At 46.9% G+C, this 20,282-nt stretch overlaps 2 protein-coding genes across 2 annotated transcripts; one reads left to right on the plus strand and one right to left on the minus strand.

The window, feature by feature from the left end:
• Positions 1–17,458: 17,458 nt before the first annotated feature.
• On the minus strand, positions 17,459–18,693 carry EV420DRAFT_1489035 (uncharacterized protein; the record flags this gene model as incomplete). The annotated part of the gene is made up of 5 exons (XM_060470678.1): positions 17,459–17,872; positions 17,922–18,017; positions 18,080–18,282; positions 18,334–18,453; positions 18,507–18,693. 5 exons carry the CDS (start codon positions 18,691–18,693, stop codon positions 17,459–17,461), a joined length of 1,020 nt encoding a protein of 339 aa, XP_060321545.1.
• An 852-nt stretch (positions 18,694–19,545) lies between these two features.
• Positions 19,546–19,824, plus strand: EV420DRAFT_1238407 (uncharacterized protein; the record flags this gene model as incomplete). Its single annotated transcript, XM_060466609.1, has 1 exon — positions 19,546–19,824. A coding segment is annotated over one exon (279 nt), but the record flags the coding sequence as incomplete, so codon positions are not given.
• Positions 19,825–20,282: the final 458 nt, after the last annotated feature.

Below are 20,282 nucleotides of genomic sequence, written 5' to 3' on the forward strand. Positions count from 1 at the left end.
AACAAAGTCTCTCGCCTACGTAGTCCGCAATATGAGCTCCAATTACGGTTGCCAAGCAGCTAATGTTACGTACCTGGGTCAATTGAAGGCGCTTCAGAGGGTATATCGTGATGCTGACACCATTCGAAGGGTGGTCTGACAAGATAAGAAGAGCGATGATAATGGTTTTTCCCAACCCTGTCCCTGCAATAACCGCCGAGTCCCTTCTTTCATACGAGGCTAATGCTGCTCGAAGCTGCATCAGCAAAACCCAGAAGTGGTCTTTTGTGTCTTTTCGGTCTTGCACAAGACCAAAAAGATGGCAAAGACGAAAAGATCAAGGGTCTTTACCAAGTAAGGTACATATTCTTGTCAAGAAGGATTTCATCTTTGCAAGATCTAATGCTCTCTTAGGGAGAGAATGTCTTCCCATCTTTTGTTTCTTTTTTCTTTCGTGTTCTGATAGCTTTGTAGAATATGGAAATACTAGTATATTGATTTATATCTACAACAATGAACTATAGCACGTAACACTAACACTATGACCCTCTCTGCCTCGGAAATAGAAATGAAGTTGTGCCGTAACAAGAGAGATGTTGCAAGAAGGGGCACCTGTAGGAAGGATAAGAACAAGGTGATTTCGATGACATGACAGTGCTAGGAATATATCAGTATTGTATCAGATTATCAGAAGAAAACGCACCATGGAAGAGAGAACAACAGCTAAGCAGTCTAAACGACACAAAATACAATGGTGAATAATTATATGAGGGGATGGAAGAAGCATGCACCTGCCGGCATGTCCCTTCCTGAACAGCCATCATCCTAGTCCTTACAACGACCCTCTCCTTGGTCTGCATGCATCCACCTACAGCTCTGGTCAGTTCAGCAGCGAGCAATAATGAGATGTTAGGTCGTACCGCTCCTTTTCTCACTTGTTGGCAATGATGGCAGCCCGGAAGGAAACACAAAAATCAGACATAGTCAGTTCAATGAGAGACACCCTTACCTTTGCCCTCATACTGCCAGTACATACCCAATGGCCCCATCATCAGTATCGAGTTGCAGTGAAGTGACGGCGATGGTGAGAGAGAGAGAGAGAGGAAGGAATAATCAATTTGGACTCCGAGTTCAAGTCCAACATCATGTGGACATGTTCGTGGCACCACCCGGAGATGCCCTGGTGGAGTTTGAAAGAACTTCGCAGATTTTTTGTTCCTCTTCCGCCATTCCATGCGCCATCTGCAAGTGGCTGCACTGTTGCAACATTGCAACATCACTGTGACGATCTGTGTGGGCCTTCAATTGGAACGGTACGGCCCTGATTCTCTGCTGTGATCCATCCTACATCCCCCACATGCACATCGGTGCCAATCGCCCTTGGGAGGGGATTCTTGAGGCCTCACGAAGATAGGATTGGCCAGGGGATTCCCCATCCGGCCCCATCTCCAGCCTGTGGAGCGTACGGATGCAATTCCAACAAGTGGGACGACAACAATGACTATGACAATGATGGTGTCGATGGGATGGGCAGGGAGGCTTCTGTGATGGAGCAGGACCATTGTGGGTGGTAGGGCATGGGCCCGGTGAAACTGCCTGCTGAGGAGGTGCAGGAGGAAGGAATGGTACAAGCAGGATGGCAGGACCGAGCATCCAACAACAGCAGCGACGATGACATTCATCTGGGCGTCGATTCTCATCCCACGGATGTGTTGATCGACACCAAGATGACAGCCCCGCCATTGCCATACCCGCCCGATACCAACACCATCTCCAACCACCCGTCCTAATCCACAAATGCCCCTGACCCATTTTCTCTCCCGATGTCACCATCTCCGCTGACAATGATGACGATGACCGATCCCTGTTCCTGCCACATCCCGCACCCTCCACTGACCGTATGACCACTGTCAGACCCCCACCCCTGTCTTTGATGGTGGTCTCCGTTTGCCCTCATAAGCCTACTGTGATGCTCAATCCCACCGCCAATGCCTACCTTGCCCTCTACCTTATCCCTCGCTTTATATCTTTATTTGTACTACAATATGAATATTACATATTTACATAAAACACGAATTCGTCAAAGAGACAAAAAAGTCATCAAGTTCGGACTCGTACCTGCTGTGCTCGCAACGGTCCACATTGGAAGGTCATTTGAAGAAGACTGCCTCAATTGATAAGATCAGAAAGCCACAGAAGACCCGGTTTGCCAAGACCAAGACTCGATCACCCAAGAAAAAGAGGCGGAAAGATGACTAAAAAAGACCAAGCCCGGAAAGACTAACTCTGGGTTTTGCTGATGTGCATCTCTCTAGGTGCCTCCCTTCCACAGGTCACAAGGTAAGCCAAGAGAAAGAGACAGTAGCAGATGATCTGTTGGTCTCGTGAAAGCGTAGAGATGTACGTTGATGGAACGCGATCCGCATCAACAAAATGGGTGATGTACTGAGAGAGATCATCAAAGCCAGCATTCCTGATGTTGTCGAGAGATTCAAAGATAGTTCCAGAACCAGATATTGTTCCCATTTGGTGATTTATGGTAACAGTGCATTCAACAAAGAGACAAGATGGTGGTAAACAAAGAAAACGGGTCAAAACGCGTCGAGATCACTACGATCACCAGTAAAACCTAAATATGGAAGCCCCTTCTCTGACCTTTTTGGGATCCAGCAATTCCATAAATTTATCAAAGGGAATTCAAACTCAGCCGTACAGGTCCCTACCATCGACGCTTGCTCATGTAGGGACCGGTCACAGGTCTAGCCGTTAATTTTTTTTTTTGACATTTGTGTACCAAAACCCAAAATCAGTGACCCCTTGTTCATGCGAGTTCGGTAAGAACTATGTCTTGCGGATCTACTGATGCAGTTAAGTTAGGACTCTTGTGGCATGCCATGGGAATAGGACATGATCAGAAACACCATCACAACAGAAATGAAGGTAATAACCACCACTGAAATAGTATAGATGGATTGGAGTTCCACACCTGTATCTCAATTTTTTTTTTCAATTGCAGCCTAAGAGTTCCGAACGTTAGGAGCTTTGCGGAGATTTTCTTTTTTGCATTTTGGCGTTACCTACTAGTGACAAATAAACAGTATACCAGAACCAATAGGTACTCCATTTTTTGCTTGTTGTGAACAACAAGAGAAGCCGAGTAGAGAGCCAGACCATAGTGATGTAACCATCGGTTTGAAAAATAGATTTGAGCCGAGGTGCTATTACTGAGTGTTGGATTTCGACAGTGCTAGTAGATAGTTATTAAGCTTGCCAAAGGTCAAAAAGTGAGAAAGAAATATTTTTCCTGCAGGGGTTTTTGATAAAGAGGGGAAATGATATGATAGGGTGTGATCAACGAAAGCGGAAGGAGTGTGACGGTCCATGACTTTGGATCCTAATTGCTTCATTCACTTAGGGTTCTAACAGTATCCAAAAGCAGCCTCCAAGAAACGTTTCCAGTGCCCCAGAACCTTTGGATTTGAAATCTTCATACCATCTTCATCATAACATTCTGGTAACATTGACACTGCTTCTTTCTGACAGCTCTTTGCTGAAAGAGACTGCACTGGATCTTGCACGACTTCAACTACATGCATGTTTACTTGATTATTACCACTGTCACCTCTAATCTTCCTGGTACAATTATTTCTTTGGACTTACTTGGCAGACCGAGGTCAGGGTCAGAAGTCTGTCCTGGACTACCTTATACAACCAAAGTGCACCCGGTTATGTCTTGCCCTAACTGCTTCATGATCATCCACAGACTAGTGCTCTGGGTACTATGTAAGATATCTATGTGCTCTCAGCAGGGACGCTTAGGAACAGTCAGTCCTCTACCTAATTTTCCGCTTCCCCATTTATTCTGCAGCTGTCCTCAATGTCATCATGAAGATGGCATCCGCATCCTACCTATACATCGAGGTCCATCTAAGAGAACAACACCGTTTCCCACCATACTGCATATCATACAATGTGTTCAGCCTCATTCAGAATCTCCTCCCCCTTAGCACCTATCAACCTCCACTGGTCACAAAGACGATATGCACGCAAACATGATGTTGTAAGGAATCCATGGTAATTCCGCTAGCAGCAGATGACAACCTGTGCCTCCGCTTGATGCAGAACAAAGACTCGATTGAGTGGCTGACCCATCCTCCTTGTAGGATGGCTTTCATCCCAAATGTTCATGTTGTTCGAGACTACATCCATTCCAGTTCAATGATCCAATGCTCAAAATTTTCCAATCTTGTAAATCACTGAGCTAAAGAGGAAGGCCTCTGGCGTCTTCTTCAGTTAAAACTCTCATTGTCAGGAGCTTCCTAATCCTCTCTGCCACCTGGCTTTTGTTCTATGCTATACTCCCCTGGCTTGGACCTTTCAGCAGTATCTAATCGGCTGAATGATCTCTTTGTTAATACAATGAGGTTCACAGCCTTGTGTGTTGGAGTATGCTAAGTACAAACGGCTCAAGTTGGTGACTAGTGGGGACTCTGGGATAAGCAGGGAACCCTTCAAATGTGTGAGGGGCTCAATTGCAAGGTATGCTACTTTATATACCACTATAATGCTGTTGTAGAAGAAGTGGTGGAGGTTATTATGGTGCATGCTTGCCCCATTTAAATCATCATATCACTCACGAAACATACAGCCCTCTGCTAATATCTTTGATAACCTCTCCATTGCCCCAACACCTGTGACTGGTGCCCTGGACAAACTAACTTGATACTTAGGAGCTCCTACCGAGGCTACCATGGATGTCATAGCATGGTGGCTCAAGAACCGCCACGTGTACCCGGCCTTGTCTCAGATGGCGCTTGATTACCTGACTATCCCTGGTGAGCATGCGCTTTTCATGATAATTGTGTTGTACTAATAATGTTTACCTTAGCTACTTCTGTCGACGTAGAATGAGTCTTCAGCTGTGGACGACTCCTCCTGCCTCATGTTCACAACCATCTCACTGCGCAAACAACACATGCACTTATGTGTCTTGGCGATTGGAGCAGGCTTGGGTTTGTTCAAGATGAGGACATACTGGCTGTGGTTCGTCTACCAGAGGTACCAGAGGAGGAGGACGATGGTGATGGTGACGTCCTGATGCCAGATGGCTGGGACACTACCTCAGTTGAATTAAAATAGGTGCATGATACAATGCTTTTAGGCTACAGAAGATTCATTTAATGTTCTCTGCAGGCTGACAACCTGCACTATGTTTATATACCCTCGAAAAACAAGCCCATCTCATTCTTTTACTATGTGACTCCTTTCAGACTCTTCCCTTTGATGACGACGACGATGAGTCAATGACCTCTTTGTTTACCTTACAGTTTTACTTTCACTATCTCTCAGACTTATTGATGGTCTATTTTACATTCTTTTAGATATATAATACTCTCATTAACTTGATCTAGCATAGCTTTACTTAGCAATGTTATACTCTTTCGTCATTGAGATATACGGGACGGGTGACCCAGCAACCCATGCACCTTTGGGTGACCCGTCACTGACCCATTGCTGACCCATCATTGACCCATGACCCATTGTATGGGTGATGGGTTTATTCAGGTTTGGGACAGGTGCAAAAAATGAGACCCGAACCCGACCCAGGCTGTACACTAACCACTAAAAATAGAATTATACTATGGAAAGGAGCAGAACGATGACGGCCGTCGGAAGCGCAGTGTATTTGATATCTTAACATTGTGTAGCATAAACTAGTTGTTCGTAATGCTCTCCTTGAGCTCATTGGGGTAGAACCTGTTTCATCTCCATCTCACCTGGCAGTGCTATCCACATGCCAGTGTTCTACCCTACCAATTGGAATGTTTGCAGCCTTGTGTACGACAACCTGGGTGTTCATAATCATTCCTCACACTCGACTCATTTCATCTCATCTTAACCATGACATGCAGTCTCTCGCCACATTGACAGAAATGTTTCTCCTATCACCGATATACACACCGTTCATATCCTCAAAACCATTCATCAAGTAACTCTGTGAAGGGAAGATAGGATGAAAGTCAACCAAGGCTTTCAGTCTAATATAGGATTACAATTAGCCGGTTCCAGGATGTTTGTAGGCTGAGTATCAACCTAGGCTTGGTAGGATGTTTATCATCCAAAAATGGCCACTTTCAGTCTACGCCCGCCAGAGCCGCTGAACCGTGTTTTTGGATGATTCTCATGCAACATCAGGCTGAAATCAGGACCAATTTTAGGCTGATTATCCATCCACTATTTGCATGAATATTAACCAATCTATAGGGCAGAGGTAACAGAAAAACCATTTTCATTTAGGCTGTGAACTAACACAATACTACACTATATGATATGATACCAGATATATATAACCCAGATCCGTCGTATGAGCCCATTACAAAGGAGATACCTTACCGTGTTCTCAGTAACCGTGCACACAAGAATAATGCAGGTAGACCAGACTTGTAAGGTCTGAAATACCAGAGATAAATGTTAACACCTGAGAGCACGCATGCCTAGCACCGAGAGCTGTAAATCTGTGTCAGTACCTCGCAAGGATCGCTAAAAAATGCAGTGCACCAGGAAGAGATGAGATAATACAATGCTGTACGAGATCATTAGCAAAGCTTCATGTTCAGATGGTGAAACATGTACCATGCATGGAGGTATTACTTTCACTAGAAGATTGTCCGGGACATGGAAGAGAGCGAGCAGAGAGTAGCCGAGTACCAGTCATTGCACATAAAGACACCCAAGAATCTAGCATCAGAAGGAGAATTCGGAAGGTCACCAAAGACTGTGAGGTACCGCCCAGGCCCTAGAATACAGGATCAATTGGACGAGGCAGCCACAACGATGAGGGAAAGAGCAGGGATGACAAGAAGTCGGAGTCTGAATTCACGCGATATCAACATTCACGTGATCTCTTCGGAGTTTGAATGAACTTAGAGCAAAATTCCACTTGCCAATTCAACGCACCATCACTGAGCACCCATCAAGCGGCAGCACATGGAACTCATAATACATGTCTATATCAGTTTCATTGATGTCTGTAGTTAATATCATAACATTTTAGGGTTTATCCCTCTCAGCCAATCATTGGATGATAATCATCCTTTGGAAAGATGTAAATTCATCCTACAATCTCCACAGGCTTCAGCCTAAGTCATCAACCAAAGGCAGATGAGAAACTATCCTAGGAGTCCTACAAGATATCATCCAAGATGTAGGTTGAATTGAAATCAACCAAATAGGAGCCATGTCTAGAATGAAGGCTGCTTATCAGCCTAGAATGTACTGATTATCATCCTGATCGGGCTTCACGGTGTAAACAGATCGTGATCGAAGTTCGCAGTGAGTCCATCTAGCAGGCCAGTTCGAGGGGGAGAGAGCAACCGGGCCTATGTTTCTCAGTCATAGGTTCTAACTCACGCACTTGGCCACAGTGATCTTGGCATAAGATGAGATGGTGGCCAGCTCGGGTATCAAGCACGAAAGGATGCTGTGAGAATGCTCAACTTAACTTATCACCCAAACTGCATCATCCACACGAACATTCTAGTAGTCCCCTCCTTTGTAATAGTAGTAGTAGTCGCTGCACTGGCAAACAGTCCCTGTAGAACATTGTAAGTATTTATAGTGGTATAAATAGAAATGACAGGGGCATGACACTTTGCATCTAGATCAAGATGCCGATTTCATATTGAACGAATTTTCCCACCATCATTCCTTATTGGGACCTGGTACTGGTAACAACCTTGGAAGTGGATTCTTGTATTTCGATAACGACACCACTTTTTGTGGTAGAATTTTTTTATCGATCTAGCGGATTTGGTTTCCACCACTAGGTGCTTATAATAATATCACTGTACTATTTCGTTCAATTTGAACATCATGTCTCATGAACACCCTGTTTGTCAGGCGTCCTAAATGCTCCGTTCCCACTATGCGACTTTGACTTGTCTCCGCTTCCTCTGCTTCTTAGGGTTTATGTTCGGAGGCAGCCTGAGTTGGCTTGTCCGATCCGTTTGTCGCAGAACCTCCGCTTGTGACGATTTGTCTTCCGTGAGAGGTGCATCTGTAATGTGTTGCATGTCATCATCTGGCTTTCAGGTCAGTTGTAGAGCTCACGTACTCTAGGCCGGAGTCTGAGAGACCACTATTGAGAAATTTAGTCAAAGTGGAGATCATAGATGAAAAAAATGCAAACCTAGATGATTCCCTGTAAACACCAACATGAGGACTGGTGCGTATATAATATATTAGGAGTACATACCCATCACGTTGGAAGCATGCATAAAGGGCATGGGAGTCCATGAAAATGCTGCGCAATGCCATATTGTTCTTGGCACTGGGACTTGTTGGCGAATAAAATGAACTATTGCAGTACGATGCCTTTATAGTACCACAGATGATATCGGTCGACTGCTTTTCGGCACCTTTCCAAGTTCAAAGTTCCGCAAAGCAGCCCTCATGTCCGTTGTCACCCTCCGTGTGTCTTCCAACTCAATTGATAACATAAGCCTAGGCTGGTGTAACAGCTGCCTCGATTTACTTATCGGAAAAGCATCAGGGATTTGACATTGAAACACTTGAACCCCATACCAATCGCCGTATTGAGTAACGATTAAGGAAGATACCTATGGCAGAAGAAGCGTGCGCTAAAGTCAACAAAACCTCAAAAACAGAGAACCGCAAGACCGATCAGAATTTAATGGATCAGAGATCGCCAGATCCGGACATTAGATGTTGGGGCTATAATAACCACCGCGAGTATGGCACGTTCCCCTGGCACTGAAATTTTTGAGAGGAGATGAGGTTATATTCTAAATAAGGTTCCTAGAATATCCATGTTTCGCTAGCCCATCGTCATGAATACCCCACTTGAAATCACACTGCAAATGAGCCTGGACAAGCGAGTTAAAATCGGAATGCCGGTGCTTGATGATATTGACCCGGCAGTCTATACCAACGTCCCCGGCTTTTGTTCCAATGACTACCTTTCCATCACCCCCAATCCTCAGCTGAACAGCGATGTTCTCAAAGCTCTCATCCCGTCAAAAAAGTCGCTCGGCTCTACGGGCTCCCGTCTCCCGAACTGGAACAGCCCAAGTCATGCAGAGACGGAAAAGTGCCTCCAGACCCACTTCAACGCTCCTGCAGCTCTCATGTTTACCTCTGGCTACGAGGTCAACATCGCGCGCGTTCTTCAGGTGTGTACCCCGGTAGAGGACATCATTGTATTTGACAAACTCATTCACGCGTCGGTGGGGGACGGGATTGCGGCAGCGCCGACGCGTAACACACACCCCTTCTCCCACAACTCTGTCGCGTCTTTTGAGAACTGCATAGCCGAGCTCTTGAGAAATCATCCAGAGATTTTGGCTGGCAAGTCGACAGTGTTTGTCACAGTGGAAAGCTTGTACAGTATGGATGGGGATTTCTCTCCTTTACCGCAGATCATCGAGACTCTCTGTCGGTATATACCGAAGGCGTATAGTCATATGGTCGTGGATGAGGCACATACGACCGGATTATATGGTCCGACGGGTCGGGGGTATGTTGAACAGTTGGGATTGTAGAACGAGGTCGATACGGCCCTTCATACATTCGGAAAAGCCAGAGGCTTGACGGGAGGTAAGCCTATTTTTTCCTCGAGTAGGATTTAAGGTGAACTAAGTCATATTGTTAGCCGTCATTCTCATGTCCCAAATTATCCAGAAGTACCTCGTCAATTATGCTCGACATTTGATCTACACGACGTCGATATCCCATCTCCACCCCATAGCTATTAGAAGCCCACTCGAATTTATTTCCGTACTATTGATGAATACAATTTTAAAAACCCACATTATATTATAACTTTGGAAACGGGTTTACGACTGCAGCCAGTACTTTGCTACGAAGATTCGACTACCCTTGAAAGGCGTTCGAAATGGCGAAGGCAACCGCATTAGCTGGATTCTGTACTCACAGGAGCTATTCTTATTCAATCGCTAGACAATCTGTTAACCTCCTGACCATGTTTTCCAGGCCTGGGGAATAACACCTCAAATCCCCATCCACACCCGGCCAATAAGCAAGCGACTCACAACTTCTCTCGAACGTCTACGTCTGCTTCGATGTATACTGCGAAAACGGGGCTTGCCGACAGTGCGCGTGAATCTGGACACGCGAATTCAATCAAAGTTAATCGCAGAGGGGACAAACCTACCACACGCTCGTATGAAGTTCCTCCTGAACAATCCCTGCTCACTGGACGTTCGTTCCTCGTGTCTGGGCAAACATACCTCCTAGATGATTGTTATGGATATTGGGTATCCACTGATTTGGTGCATGAGTCAACACATGCCCGAACTCGGCCTTCTCGGTCCTAGTAGTGACTCGCTCGTACTTTCTCTTACTTTCTCTATTCTTCGTATTGATACTAGAATATTATGGAACATTATAGAATAATAATGACTCTAATCTTTCCTTAGTATATAAACTCGTAGGTAACGTTGTATTAAAAAGCTTTTACCAATCTACCACTTCAGGACACCTTCACTGCGTGAACCCTCAGCTACGCCTAGCGCTTTCTGAACAACTCGTTGGATACGCCTAGCGCTTTCTGATACCAACCCGAAGGTTACGCTTAGCGCTTGCCTTCACCCACGACCCGTAATAGCTTCGCGCTTACAGGCTTTCTATATCGGTAATTGCTCCGCGCTTACCGGCTATTTCCCTCAGTAATTGCTTCGCGCTTACTGATTTCCTTTATTTCGCAAACCGGACTTCTCAGGTCTCCTCACGAACCCTCGCCGGAATCCATTATATTCCCTAACGACGTACATCATTTCTAATTAATCATACCTCGCTTCGATCATCACTCCTCGCCTCGTGCTCGCATCTCCGGATTTCGGCAGATCCATAACAATGATGCCGACCTCACGTTCCAAGAACTCAGCAACGTTAGAACTCGATATTCAGTGTTTTAAGTCACCGTGTGAAGAAGGAGAATGAGATCGAGTTACAGGAGAGTCGAGTCAGTGGTGGTGGATGTGGATGCACAAAAAGGACTTACCCCTCCCCGCCTGTTCGCACCTGCGAGCATGGTTGTGCACCCGTGAAGACTCATATTTTGCATCGAGACAATGTATCTGCGTCAGTCGAGCGAGCATAATTGGTGGAAAGAGACGTTGTGGATGGGATAGAGAGAAATGGCGGGGCGGATGTAAGTACTTCTCATTGACTCGCATGGTCGATCATTCACCCACCTATCCTAGCCCGATTAGAGCTTTGAGACTGTCGTCCAAGTGACCAGCTCAAGCTCAGCCTTTGACGAAGTATCAAGGCAATGCCTGGAGGCCATTTTACGTCGAGACGACGTATCGTTGTCTGGCGAGCAAGGTCTGGAGTACGGCGGTATAGGGAGGAAGACGACGAGGGAGGATGTGTGCACATATAGGTCTTTCACGTGTCAGTCCATACCGAGGGAGGACGGCACCTCGCACTGATCGGAATAAGTACTCCTTAACGTGCGCAGGGAGTAAGAGAACTTACCATTCTCCTTATCCTCCCACTCTGAGTTTCACAATCCCTTCTGTTCGCGGTGACCAGCCTCTCTGCGTGTCCATAATCCTGCTCGCTGGACAACGATACGTCGTCTCAGCGCAAAATCCGGCCCTCCAGCTCGAAGCTAGGCTCATCCTGAACTACAGAAGTCAAGAATTTGCAATTGCAGTTGTCGAAAGAGTCTTAGTGGCATGGAGAGAAGACGACAGAGGTCGTTCTGTGGAGAGAAGGTTTTCAGTGAGATGCATTGCTGGGCATGCGAGTGAACTCACTTTTTATCTCCTGGAGCCCATCTTCAATGCGCTATCTCTGCATCACACAATGTTGAACCCCTCCTTGTCAGCATGTATTCTCTCTCCGTGGGGCAATTTCTTTCCCAGATTTCGTGTTTATCTTGAGCTTTTGGACAGTCAAAAATGTCGGTTAAAATGTAAGGTTAGTACCGTAAAAAATCAACGGAAAATTGATTCATAAACATTATCCGGCGACTTGAAACTGCGTAGAAATCGTCTTGAAGGATCTCAGCTGAGAGGTAGAATGGGAATAATAGGAAAAAGAAGGATGATGGTAAGAGAAAAACCGAGCTTCGAGTTGCCGCCGGCAACCGTGCATGCTCTTCTTTTGGACATAAGTACTACTCGCGTCATGATCAAGAGGGACCTGCACCGTTGTCTGAAACCTCTTATCGACACAACATCAAAATGAAACTGTTCCGTAAGCGAGGTAGTCCACTCCCGCAGCTCCAATTTCCGCACCAATCTACTATTGATCCTGGCGATCCCGAATCTCAGGAATTAAGCGGCAATACTTACAACGTAATCACACATCACACTTTTCACCCTCGTTTCGAACTAAAAGAAGGTTATGATTCTCTGAAGCATTAAATAGCCCTTCCGCAGAGTCAAACCACGGAAAGCCGGTCTACATATCGAGCTACAGGCACTTTTGGGATAAAACCATGATAGTGGATGCGACCTAGCCAATGTACCACGAATGATATATGAAACCCAGACCCTTCCAAGCTCTTCACGCCGCCATAAGCTGACCCGGGAATATGACTGCGACCGGTGTTTTGCTGCTGTTATGCTCCTCCATGTGTTAATGGATGCATACTGCCGTTCTCTATGTGCTGAGAACAATATCGGCGTATTAGAGTGCTGGACGACAGGATACTGTCTCGCTGGAGGAGGGTGTATAGGCTGGCGCGTTCATTCATAATGCACGAGGGGATAATTTAGAGCTGGAGCAAAAGACTCAGTTGTCATATCGGACCAGATGAGGATGGAGAGAGCGTCGTTGGGTGTGGATGAAGTCGGGGCAAAGACGACTTGTATGAAGTCAGCGGAGAAGAGCACGGTGTAGAGGTTGATGGAGGCGCATGCAGAGGACTAGGATGGCGTGTGCGGTGAAGATGACTTGGATATAGCGTTCGTACTGTGGGCACAAGATATGAGTAAGCGTGATTAGAAGAGCTAGAGTATGCTTACCTGCACGTCGCCTAAGCCTCGCGCGTGCCGGTCTCCCAAGGATGTCGACGGCGAGGGCAGATACTGTTGTCGCTATAGTGGATTTTGTGTGGGGTTCCATTGTCGTCGAAATGCAGGAGCATGATTCTCTGTGGCCTACGTAAGTCAGCCATTGTTTATCGGAGTAACGAGTGCTCACCCATTTGACAAAACCTCCACACTAGGGACACACCGCAATCGATGACGCGCTAGTGCGCAATGCGTAGGGAGCAACATTGTGCACGATGACAAGAATTTGTCAAGAGAAGCGAGTAGTGGTCGGCGTAGCACGCGAGGAGAGTCTGGCGGATTCCCACAGAAATGCGTCGAGGGTCCGTGTACGAGCGGAATAGTGTGCAGGGTTCTACTTTGTACCTTCATTTCTTTCTGGCACCGCATGCCGAGAAGATCCTGTCGGCCTATATAGAGATGTATGTGCATGAGATAGAAGACTATGGACCCATCATGAAGCGTACTTGATCCCAGAGAAAAAACCAGTTGTGGCGAATGGTGCCGGTGAGGTTTGTCCCGATTCCGAAGGTGCGCAAGTGGAACATCCCTGAACAGAACAAGAGCATGTGTGATCTCCCCGAGCCCAGTCTTCATCATAATCCAACGCCGTCCAATTGTTCGACGAGAACGAGGACTTGGGCGATGGCCGCAGAGATAGCGGCGTGTCGGACCATCGCGCGACCACGGAAGGGGTCCAGGCATCGGAGGGCTCCGCGTCAGGAGGTGAGGAAACAGAGGGAGAGGAAAGTTAGTTCAGATGCCCAGGGTTGTTGTTTGTGAAGCTGATGAGGACGGAGGCGGGTGTCGTGCTGGTGCTGTCGACTCCATTTGATGGAGTGGGCATGCCTGGTGCCGACGAGGGAGGGTAGGTGTTGTAGAAAGTGATAGAGCAGGCGCGGACGACGAGGGTGACGGCTGGGTTGTGGATGACTTAGATACGGACATCGTACTGTGAGTCGATGAGATGAAGAAGCGTGATTATCATAGTCATAGGAATCGCACCTGCATTTTACCTATGCTATTGAGGTATGCGTGTTCACCGGCCAACCAGTTGTAGGACGGCATTTTGGAGGGGTTGTTGCTCGGATCCAGAGCTAGGACGTTACCTGGGAGGTTGACTAGGACTGGGCGAAAGTCGGTATGGATGGTGTGGTCTTCATGCAGGGTTCCTGTTGTCGTCCAGATGCAGGAGCACGATCCTCTGTAACCTACATGCATTAGCCGTCGTTCCTAAGATGAACTAGCGCTGACCTATCTAAGATACTCGCTTCGGATTTAGGTTCCGCATTGAGCTTCACCCTGGTGAACAACGCGTTTCTAGGGCCCACTCTGAGGACTGGTATTCGCATCCGATAATGCAGACCATGAGGACCGACCAGATTCCCATTAGATACAGCTAGGAGCCGGGAACCTTGGAGGGTTTCAGATACGGGGGATCTGGTGAGGGTGGTCTCAGGGAGAGGAGAGCCAGCAGGAGCGTGGTGCATGTGGTGCTCAGGAACGACTTCATCGCAGGAATATGGTTAGTCGTTGGAGAGGATGTCGAGTTTGAAATCGTTGTGGAGTCCTCTGAGCATGTGGAAACGTTTGCACGTCTGGATTCTCGCTGTCAGTAACGCGTGCCGGGAAGCGAGAGAAAGTCTTACCTGGCGTAGTCGCATTTCTTCACAGTCATCTATCAAGCTCGCCCAATCTAACAGCGCATCAACCGCATCACTATCGACCCTGTTCCTTCTTCTCTTCCTACAAACCAGACGATTCTTCATCGCGAGAATATGCGCCTGCAAGGGTCAGCGAAAGCCAAAAGGAACGTCGATATATGCCCTGTGATGAGATACGGTTGATGTTGATCTCCTTGGAGAAGGATGGTCGTGTTCTAGGATGGCCTGAAATAAAAGCCGGAGGCGTTGCGCATGGTAAGTAATCTGGAAATAAAGTCAGTTTTTAAGTCCCCAGACGCGTACCGATGTAACGTACATTAGGTTCGTTTTCATATCTGTTAGATCATCTTCCCACTGACTTGAAGCTACCATCTGAGGAAGAAGCGAATCGCGCCTCTCCGCCGAGTGAGGGAAGGAAGCAAAGACCGAAATTATGAAATAACACCAATCAAATTCCCCACGTGAGGTACACATGTCAATTTCCAATTCCATCTTGATTCCGTCTCTCAATTGCTACTGCAAAAACCTTCAATGAATCAGTGATCTAGTCGACATTCTGACTCTCACAATAAGTGCTGGATCCCAGGAATTCTTCCGATCTGGATTTTTTACGGCTGCGGGAGTTATAAGACTTGTTCGTCGACATTGTTCACGCCACTAAGAACAGATCTTTTAACAAAATGAAGGCGCACGTATAAAAATGATTGCAGCGATCAAATGTCGTAAGGTCCGACCACTGACCGGTAACAGCTACTTATGAGTCGCAAGCATGAATGTTAAGGATTAGGGCAATTTGAGCTAATACACGAGTTACTGAGTACTCGAGTAAAACCGAAGTCGTGAGCGAGGATGTCCGTAAGCCCAGTTCCAACCACCAAGAGGGATCCGTAAGAGTGCTAACAAGCGCTAGGCATAGTTAACGGGGCGTCAGCAAGTGCTAGGCGTAACTGACAGGGTTTCCGAAAAGTGCTAGGCGTAGTCGGGAAGCAATTGATTGGCAAGCGCTTGGCGTAACAGATCAGAGATGCTTATATCGCACAGTTAAGTGGACTTCGAAGATAGGTAAAATTAGCTTAAGATTCTAATACAATGGAAAGTACAATTACTTATATATCACTAGTAAGGAATTGAGTCATTATTATTCTAGTATTGGCAAGAAGAAAGGAGAAAGTAAGAGAAAATGAGAGAAAATACTAGTAAGCCGAGGTCAAGGCCGAGAAGGCCGAGAGTAAGCATGTGTTGACTCATGTACAGACCGGAAAAGACATGAAATCCATGACAAAGCCCCCCCAGTCTACATATGCTGGAACGAGGCGCATATGAAGTGAATGAAAGGAATTAGAACAAGTAAATATTGTAGATTTCACTTGTTCTGCTGATTGTGGCCATAACTTCATGAATCCTGGAATGCAAGTTCTTCTCCACCCTTCACACAAGGATCACAAGATTGATCACCTTCGGAAATGGCATTACTGACAGGCTTCTTGCCGTTACATGATTTGAAGATCGAGTTGGAGTGAAACTTGTTGAGCAATAACAAGCATGTATACGGATGAATACACAAGGACAACCCCTGAAGTGGATTAGAACTTCCTTTATGCTTGGATAAGTAAAAACGAAGTTCGGATGATAAGTGAATCGAGGAAGGCTTCGTGCGGGAATCGGCAAGTGCTGTTTCCAAAACGGGAATGATATTGATGATCCCATCATATTGCCATCTAATCGATTCTGCCATCGTTCCATTCACGCTCGAGATTGTGTTCTCCTTCGGGCATTGCCTCGAAGTCTCCGTATCTTTCACCTCATTTCCTAATGCTTGTAGGCATCGCTTAAGGCTCGAGACTTCTATATCAACCTCTGATAACGGCGCAGTCAGTGCTAGCAGGCCTGTTGAATGTGCTAGAAGGTTGGTTTCTGTATGTCCAGAAGGGATACCGGGAGATACTGCGATAGGCGTGATGAAACCGACGGGATGCAAGGCTGTCGGACTGAGCGAGTTTAAGTTAAAAATGACGCTATGGAAAATCGTAGAATAAGTTGAAACCCTAGGCACGTTAAAGACTCTCCTGTGGTTCGGTTTGCTCCCTAACTCTCTGCCTGCAGTATATCTATAATCACTACGTCCCATGTTCGTACTTTGGCACGAATTATTTCTTTTTGATAGCTCTCCGAGACGGATTCCAAGCTGTTCGTGAGCTCTGTGAGGGACATCCAGGATGAAAATCAACCAGGGATTTCATCCGGGGCTAGGATGATACTAACCCTTGCCCAGGTGGACCCTAGACTTACAATCATCCTAGTGCCGGCAGGATGATTACCATCCAAAAATGGCCGAAATCAGCCAAGACATTTCCAACCCGTCAAATCGGCAATTTGGCTCGGAATCATCCAAGACGAGGTTGATCCAGCATCCTATTAGCTACTGGCATGCGACTCAAGGGTAGGATGACTACCATGCTAGCTGTTGGATGGGTTTCATCCTATCCTTGCATGGTTATGCATCCAATGACTGGATATACTTGATGCTCTTGAAGTCTCCTTTTCAGTCATTTATAGCATAAAATCTGATATATTTGCAATACAATTGTACCATTTCTAGCGCGCGAGATGTCAGGAAAACGGGAAAATGCGAATACACCATCGAAACAGCTATTTCTTGAGCGTAGGTACCACTGGTATGTACGTGAGGCGGTGTTACACGGGTACTAGACCAATGGGGTCAGAGAAGGCTTAGTAATGCTTCCGCGGAATCAAACACGCGCGTACTGTTCATTCTTCGCTCCCACTGTCGTTGTCTTCATCTCCCTCAGCATTGGGACCTTGATCTGGCTCGTTATTGTCCTCCCCGTCCACTTGCATTTCCTCTGACTCTTGTCCTATGGGATTGGGATCATCGCTATCCTCCATTCCAGGCTCTTCCTCTGCTGTCTGTTGCCTTCTACTTGCAGCCTTTCGTGCTCTGGCCTCCTGGCGTTTGAGCATCACAGCCTTTGCTCTCTTGATACGCGGTGCGGATTGGTTACGCTGTGCTGAATTTGCCTTGAGGTGGCTGTATCCATCGGGCACCTGCAGATATCCTCGTCGATAATGATTTCCACGAAGATTCTTGAAGTACATCTTTGCGAGTTCCTCTGTCGCCCAGTCATTTTCAAAACGCTTGAGATATTTATGCTTCTCTCTTGCCTTTAAGGTAACTCAGTATCTTTTGTACATGGTTCAATTGGCCACTCACCGCACTGTATAGATTTGCCTTTGCTAGCGCCGGGATTTTGGACCAGGTTAACTTCCAGTTGATGTTGGCATTGAGAGCAAGAAAACGGATTCCGCGCTTGGGTGATAAGCAGAGAGTCAGTAATGTCTTTCCTTTTTCACTGGTACCACGCATCTCACCTGAATGGCTTTGTACTTCAGGTCTTTTTCCTCTGAGCTGGCGAGTTTCATTGTGACCTGGATACTGAAGTGCGTCCCAGCTGATCCCTTGGGTCTGGGGATTGTAGGTCCTTCAGCGTCTGTGCTCGTACCACCCGATTTGACCATGTCATCCAGCGTCTTCTGCAACTCAGCATTGGCAAGACGTTCTTGAGTCAGCTCCTCTGTCGACGATGCAGGTGTGTCAGACATATGCTGCATATACAAGCACTTACCTTCCATTCTAGCCACTTGCGCCTGTGCGTCCTCATCTGTGGCCTGTTCTTGCTGTGCCGGGTGCGACTCCATGTCACGCTGAAGGTCTTGACGTGCCTTCTTTTCCTTCAGCAGTTCAGCTCCGCTACAGTAAGCATGATTTATTCATTTGATTCAATATGAACCTGCTCACCTTCAAGTCTTTTCAGAGTTGCTTGCATGGCTGCCATGTTCGCGTTGGCCTCAGTCCTGTTTCCGGTGTCTGTCAATGGGGTTGAGTTGGTCCCTCCTGAGGTGCGAGGACGTTTGGGAGCCTGCTTCCATCCTGCTTGGGGTGCAGCCTGACCTGTAGATGGCATGTTTTCTGATTGTGGAGTCATGGGGGTGCGACGCTGATTGACAGGATTGGTACTCCCTGTGCTTCGTCGGACAGCTATGGATCCCGGAGTCTTGGTCAGTGTTCCTGCTGTGGCGGGTCATGCTGCAGGCCTTGGGGTGGATGACATGATTGTTCGCTGGTGGAGGTTAGTTTTTTTTGTTGACTGGCCTCGCTCAAATTTCCTAAGTCCAACTGTTTGCATAGATTTGTTCTCAGTGGCTTGCTCCCTCTCATTTACTCGTTTATTTTCTGTATCTCCTTGTATCTCCTACTCAATCTCAATGCCTCGAGCGGACCTTGTTTGGTGTGATTGCTGCCATAAAAGCATACCTCGTAAACGGGAACGAGCTCACCACCTACGGATGTCCCATCCGTATCTGGCAGTCCCACCGACTACACCCTCAAGCCCAGGAGTTGACTCTAGTGGCAACGAGAGTTCCGATGAAGACCTGTCTGATGATACTGGCTCTGTCACCCCTGGCTCGCAGATCCAGGAAGGACTGGATGATGTTCCCGTCTTCTTGGATGAGGGCAATGAAATGAATGTTGATGATGGAGATGCGGGCTCTCCTTGTGGTGCTGCACCCGGCTTTTGGCGATTTTCTGTTGATAATTCTGACACTGAAGAGGATGAGGCACCGGGGAAAGAAAATGATTCCGATTCCGATAACGAGGACGAGGAGTGGGACTACCAAGCCTATGACTGGGAAGGTCTGCGAAAGGCTACCGAAGGGTTGTCTGCATTGGATCAGCTGGGTGCGGGATATGAGAAACAAGTCAATGACATTGGTGAGCATCTGAGAAATGTACAACGCCTGATAATGGATCTAACTGCAGATATCTAGCAAACCGTTTGACAGAACTTGACCATGTCATTTGCCGTGCTTTTGCTTACAAGGTCTCAAGTCATACTACCGACAAGGACTTTGCAAAACTTCCATATGCCTTTCCCACCAATCCACCAACACCCAGCTTGCACAAAGTCCGGTCACGAGTTGTGTTCCTCTCTGGTCTGACACCGGAATTCTACGACTGTTGCCCAAATTCATGCTGCTGCTATACGGGAGCCTACGACAAGCTCAAGGAATGTCCATACTGCCGAGAGAAGCGTTATCGTGCAGATGGCAAGCCTCGAAAGCAGTTCATGTACATGCCCCTCATTCCCCGCCTCATTGCATTTGCGAGCAACCCTGACATGGCTAAGCAGATGCGCTATCGAAGCGAGCATGAACACAGCCCAGGAACAGTAAACGATATCTTTGATGGATCTCGATATCAGAACTTGTGCGCATGCAAGATCCACATCAATGGAACGGCGTTGGCCAGGAGGTATTTTGAAGATCTTAGAGACATAGCTCTCGGTCTGTCAACTGATGGGTTTGCTCCCCACAAACGTCGCAAGAATACTGCGTGGCCGCTCATTTTATTCAATTATAATCTTCTGCCTGACATTTGGTTCCACCTTGACAACATCCTCTCGCTCGGTGTCATACCTGGCCCCAAGAAGCCTGCTGACATTGATTCCTTTCTCTGGCCATTGGTGCAGGAGCTACTGAAGCTCTCGGAGGGCATCCGGGCCTTTGATGTTTT

The sequence above is a fragment of the Desarmillaria tabescens genome (genome assembly GCF_030435595.1).
Source record: "Desarmillaria tabescens strain CCBAS 213 chromosome Unknown EV420scaffold_216, whole genome shotgun sequence".
Lineage (NCBI taxonomy): Eukaryota > Fungi > Basidiomycota > Agaricomycetes > Agaricales > Physalacriaceae > Desarmillaria > Desarmillaria tabescens.